Genomic DNA, 6028 nt, shown 5'->3' on the forward strand with positions numbered 1-6028 from the left:
ATTTACTGCATTATAACTAAGGCTGAATTTGGAGTCTCTTATGATTATACTCCATGCTTCTTTCCACCCCCTCTTGGGTTCTTCTTAAAATCGTTTCCTAAATGCAGAAGATAACCTGACCCGTGTCCGCGAAGCTGAAGTTTCTCTTCCTGCCCCTGGCTCGGTGGGACTTTGGGAGGCCAAGCATCCCCCCGCCACCCAGATGCGCCCAGCACCCCGAGGCCTCCCCACGCACACCGCGTGTGATGGGCAGCGAAGAAGACAACAGTGATCGGTACTTAACATTAGGTGGCACAAAAGAGTTTCATTTTGCTCACAGGCATAATAAAATATATGGGCGATAACAGATTGTCTTTTCTTTAAATCAGATTCTCCTTCCCTATTTTTTCCAGCTTTCAAGTAGTTTTCGAAGTGCTCCTGTTTATAAACTTACTTGGTTCTGTCTTTTATCTCATCTCTTTTGTCTCTTAACAGAATTTGTTTAAAAATAACACATAACCCAGCCCTGGCTGCAGTTGCATTTACAGAACAGCCAAAGGGCTCTAAACCAGGCTCATTTCAGCGAAACGCCTTCTGTCCTTCCTCCAAACCAGCGCTGCCTTCCAGACCTTCACCCCTCCAGACCCTGCCTGGCCAGAGCCAGCGTGACCACACAGGGCACGTCCTCACACCAAGCTTTTTCCTCCGTGCCCGTACTTGGCGCTGTTTCCAAACCACGGGCATATTTACTCCTGGTTTGGTACCCATGCTACTCGGTGCATGGTTATTTTGTTTCTGGGGTTGACTGAGAAATGTGATGGGGCTGGGGGGCTATGTTTCCTTCTCCTTCTGTTGTAATCCTTTGGGAAAGAGTTGCAGGTTGTTGTCCGGCTGCAGAAGCAGCTGGGCTTTGCTGCCCCAGCGGCGCAGGCCGGTTGCCCCCAGGATCGCGGTGTCTGCCCTGTGCTGCAGCTTGCAAAGGTTTACAGCAAAAAATCAGTTTTATGGTGAAGAGACAAAGCATCGCCCCTGTTTACAGCCCAAATCCTCTCTGGCTGACAGGTACGGGATGGCTGCTGCTGTGGGAAGGTGCTGGCTGCTCCTGCTGCGGGGTTGGTAAAGGCAAGAGCTCACTCCCGGCTCGGGTGGCTGCTCGGGACTCCGAAAGGTAACGTCCCCCTCCCCGCACTGTTCGCAGCAGGGTTGGTTATTGTTTTCTCCAAGGTTCGGCCTCAGAAGGAGGGAAAGGGGAAAAAAAAATAAAAGGCCATCGCGTTGGTGATGCTGTGAAGTTTGCTGCTTCCCTGCCTGCACCACCACCACCACCCCCTCGCCCACAGCACCCCCCCCTCCTCCCTGCGCCCGGGCCCGGCTGCCGGGGCTGGATCTTCCGCGTTTCACCCCATTAGATGTGATTAACTGTTATTGTTCCTCCCCGGCACTCCGCGGCCCGCCGGGGGGCGCGGGGGGCGGCCCGGGCCGGGGGGGTCGGGGCGCCGGAGCCCGGCCCCGGCGGCGCGGCCCGCGGAGGGGGGGGCGGGGGGAAGGAGGGAACAAAAGAAACTTCCCCGGTGCCCCGATTCCTGCTGCGGGGGGGGCAGGGGAGGACCCCGGCCGGGCCCCCACGGGCTGCGGGGCAGCTGGGGCCACCAGCCGGGAGGCGGCTGCAGCGCGGGCGCGCAGAGCCGCGGGGGCGAGGGGGCAGCGCTGCCCGCGCCCTGCACTGATGTACACGGTACAGCTATACGTACACACACAAACAGCTGCATCCATAGTGCATCTACATGCAGCGGCGCATCCTGCCTAGCGCCGCCCGGCCCCCCCCACCCCCGAAAAAAAGCCGCGGCCCCCCTTTTCCCACCCCAAAAGTGCCTTTTCCGCGGCCTCGCGGCAGGTGGAAACCGGCTCGCGGGGCGCTGCCGGGCCCGGCCCCCCCCCCCCGAGCCCTTCCCCGGGGGGTACCGGCCCTGCCCGGGCAGGGGGAGCCCGGCGGGGGGGGGGGGGGGCGAGGCCGGGGCGCTCCCCACCGCCCCCTCCGAGGAGCCCCCGCTGCCCGCACCCCCGGCTCGGCCAGCGCACAAACAACGCAACGTGGGTTTTACAGCTTTTTTTTTTTCTTTTTTTTGTAAAAATGTTTATTTAAACCTTTTTTTTAATTTTTTTCCTTTTACAACAATAAAATATTGCGTCAATATAAACCCCTTGACTAAAACTGGTCGACAACCAAACGTTACAGCGAGTCGTGTGTTTCGTTATTATTTTTTGTTCCGACACCCATTTAGGCTTTTTTTTTTCTTTCTGAAACGTTTTTTTTCTCTCTTTTTTTTTTTTTTTTTAAACATAATGCGGAATTTATTGAAAATAAATAATTGTTGGCAACTGCAATAGGCAATTTTGGATAAAATAGTTGAAAAAAGCAACCTTTAATGAAAATAGCGTTTATTATACATCAGTTACTAAATGAATAAACTAAATGATCTTTCTTTAAATTAATAACTTCCAAAAAACGTTTAATATACAAAACTGTACAGTTATAAAGTCGGCAGAAATAGGCAGGTCCTCAGTGTCGAGTTTTTTTGTTTTTCTTTTTTCTTTTTTTTTTTTTTTTAGCGCTTACTGAAAAATACTTGAAAAATATAAATGTCGAAAGGAAAAAATCTGAGCGCCGGGGAGGGAGAAGGGCTGCGCCGGGAACCGCGGAGCGGGGTGCGGATGCGGTGCGGGCCGGGGGGTGCGGGGGGGGGGCCCGGCCCGGCCCTGCCCGGCGGCCCCGAGCCAGCCCGGCCGCGGGGGGTGCGGGGACGGCGGGTGAGCTGGGCCGTGCCCCGCACACGCACCCACGCAGCGGTTCTCCTTCGTGCGTGGGCGCCGCACACGCCGCCCGTGTGCACGGCACAGCCACGGCCGGGCGGAGGGGAGGGGGCGGTTACAGCTCAGCACTTCCCTGTGCCGAAAAAATGGTGATGTTTTTAGCATTTTAGGGATTTTTTTCTTTGTTTTGTTTTTCTCCCTGTTCGTTTTGGGTTTTTTTTGTTTTGTTGTTGTTTGGGTTTGGGGTTTTTTGTTGTTTTTTGTTTTTGTTTTTTTAATGAAAGCTTTTCAACAAATCCAGCATCTCCCTGTGACGCGGAAATAAGCTCAGCATGAACCAAATGCGGGCGTTTTCTGTCCCCTTCCCTCCCCCCGCCCCGAAATCCGTGAGACACCTCATTCCTCTTCACCATCGAAACAAAATACAGAGAAACTGATTTCCGAAGCCAAAGCGCAGAAGTATAAAGGTGTTTTACTACAGACCTCTCAGTCTGGCGCTGATCAAAAAGCCCAACTCATCTTCGGAAAGGAAAAGACTGGCAAATGCCACGATTTTGTTTGTAATGCTTAATTTCGGATAAATCTCTTAGAAATAATAATTGTATTTTTTTTTTTCCCTTGGAGAAGAGGGGGGAGGTCAGGACTGTAACCCGACCGTTTGACGGTGTTGGGAAGTTCCTGAAGAGAAAAGCTGCAACAAATAAGCCTGTTCTTCACAGCCGTGCGTGCGGCAGCCGGGTGCGCGGGGCTCCGCGGGCGCGGAGGGAGCCCCGTCCCCTGGGGGGGGGCGGGGGGGGGATAGGGCCGCGGCCACCCTGCCCCGTCCCCGCTGGGTGACATTGCCGGTGCGTGGGGAAGGGAGAAACGTTTTGACTGATCAATTCGATACAAATTAGGTCACAAATATTGTGTACAGTTTGTAGTAAAACACCTCAGACATTTAAAAACGCTATATAAGTCTTTAAAAATGCAAAACTAGTCTATTGTAAAACAGATTCACCTGAAATACAGCTGATATAACCAAGGCGCTGGAAGGTTATTCATAGGCACACATCTGTCTTTCCTTTTCTGTCGGTTTTTTTCTTTCTTTTTTTTTTTTTTTTTTCTCGTGGGTTTTCGTTTGTGGGTTGGTGGTGATGGGGTTTTTTCTCCCCCCCCCTTTTTTTTTTTTTCCTTCGTCCTAGCGGAGACCGAAACCAAACCTTGTCTGCGAGTAAACACCGTGTACCGATCGGCAGAAAGGTCGGAGAGAGGAAAAACTCTATTGCCCAGGCGGCGAGCGGGGAGCCCCGGCCCCGCGTCGGCCGCCCCTCGGGAAGCCCAAGCCGGCGCCCGGCGGCGCTGCCCGCAGTGCTGCCCGCAGTCCTGCCCGCCCCCCCGGTGCCCGCCGGGCCGCGGTCAGAGGTCGTGGCAGGCCGTGTCCGTTTTCACGCCGTGGGAGTACACCTCGTGCTGCGGCTGCTCGCCCGGCGGCGTCATGCGCTTCTCCTTCTGCCGCCGGTTGCAGAACCAGACCCGCACCACCTCCTTCTCCAGCTGCAGGCTGTCTGCCAGCGAGGAGATCTCCTGGGCGGCCGGCTTGGGACACTTGAGAAAGTGCGTTTCCAGCACGCCCTTGACACTCACCTCGATGGAGGTCCGCTTCTTCCTCTTCCTCCCCTGCGCCGCGATCTTGTCGATGCTGGTGGGGCTGCCGGTGGAGGAGTCGGCCTCCTCCAGCCACTTGTTCAGCAGCGGCTTCAGCTTGCACATGTTCTTGAAGCTGAGCTGCAGGGCCTCGAAGCGGCAGATGGTGGTCTGCGAGAAGACGTTGCCGTAGAGGGTCCCCAGGGCCAAGCCCACGTCGGCCTGGGTGAAGCCCAGCTTGATGCGCCGCTGCTTGAACTGCTTGGCGAACTGCTCCAGCTCGTCCGAGGTCGGCGTCTCCTCGTCCGAGTGGTCCTGGCAGTGGTGCCCGCCCAGCTCGCCGTGCTCGCCGCCGGCCTCGCCGCGCAGCCCCGGGTGCAAGCCCTGCGCGGCGGCGGCGGCGGGCGGCGGGGTGAGCCCGCCGTGCTCCAGCATGCCGCCCACCGCGAAGCCGGCCTGCGAGTAGACGTTGAGGGGCTGCCCGGCGGCGGCGGCGGCCGGGGGGGCCAGCGAGGCGCTGTGGGCCGGGCTGGCGCCCCAGGCGCTGGGGTGGTTGGCGTGGGGCGAGTGGTGGGAGACGTGGGGCGAGCGGTGGTGGATGATGGCGCCCAGCTGCAGGTCCTCGCGGCCCGGCTTGACGTCGGGCTGCTCCAGCGGGCCGCCGGCCAGCGCCGAGGGCCAGGGCCCGCCGTCGCTCAGGCTGGTCACCCAGTGGTGCCCCAGCGGGTGCCCATTGCCGGGGACGCCCTGCAGGTACTCGCTCTGCAGCAGCTTCTGCGGGTTGCGGAAGGGGCTCCCCTGCTGCATGCCCGCGCCGTCCGCATGGGCGAGCGAGCCGGAGCCGAGCAGGCTGTAGGGGTTGGAGGCGGCTGTGGCCATGGCCGCCGCGCAGCCCCCACGAGTTATACTGTGGCGGCGCCGCCGCTTCAGCCTTTGACATCCACCGGCACGGCGGCCCGGGCAGCGGCCGAGCGCCGACTGGCAGCCGCGCCGCCCAATGGGGGCGCGTCGCCGGCGGGGCCGCGCCGCGCGGGCCAATGGCAGGGGCGGGGAGGCCGGCCGCGGGGCCGGGGGCGGGGCGAGGGCCGGGCGCCGCGCGGGCCCGAGGCAGGAAGTGAATCACTCCGCCGGCACCGGGGGCCGGGCGTGAGGCGGCCCCGCTGCTTAACTCCTTCCGCGCCGCGCTCCGCGCCGGACGGGGAGGGAGGGGAGGACGCGGGGCACGGCTTAAATGGGGAGCGATTAGCGCCGGTGGAGCGCGCGGCAGAGGTTAAACGGCGGCGGACCGGCGGCAGCGCTGCGGGACCACCCCGGCGCGGACCGGCCTCGACGCGCCCCTGGGGCCCTCGCTGCCCCCCGGGCCGGGCGGGCTCTGCCGCTGGGTGCGCGCTGCCCGCTCTGCTCCTCCGCGCTGGCGGCTGCCGCTGCGCTGCCGCCCCGAGCCGCGCCGCTCCCGCCTGCCCCGGGCCGGGCGCTCCCGCCGGGGAGCAAAAAGTTAAAAACAACCAAACGTCAAAAAACAAAACCCCAAACAAACAAAACCCTCAAATAATAAAAAAACTCCCCCAAAAGGCTCTTTCCGGCCTCCCCGCCAGTAAGAACCCCTCGAAGT

General features: G+C 59.7%; 1 protein-coding gene across 1 annotated transcript; it reads right to left on the minus strand.

Annotated features, from left to right (window-relative positions):
* Positions 1-2294: 2294 nt before the first annotated feature.
* Positions 2295-5375, minus strand: POU3F4 (POU class 3 homeobox 4). The gene has a single exon (XM_040614844.1). The coding sequence runs from the start codon at positions 5293-5295 to the stop codon at positions 4189-4191; it is 1107 nt and encodes a 368-aa protein (XP_040470778.1). The 5' UTR covers positions 5296-5375; the 3' UTR covers positions 2295-4188.
* Positions 5376-6028: the final 653 nt, after the last annotated feature.

The sequence above is a fragment of the Falco naumanni genome, chromosome 14 (genome assembly GCF_017639655.2).
Source record: "Falco naumanni isolate bFalNau1 chromosome 14, bFalNau1.pat, whole genome shotgun sequence".
NCBI lineage: Eukaryota > Metazoa > Chordata > Aves > Falconiformes > Falconidae > Falco > Falco naumanni.

Coding starts and splice junctions, on each gene's coding strand:
- POU3F4 (XM_040614844.1), bottom strand. CDS start 5,295: ATGGCCACAGCCGCCTCCAACCCCTACAGCCTGCTCGGCTCCGGCTCG.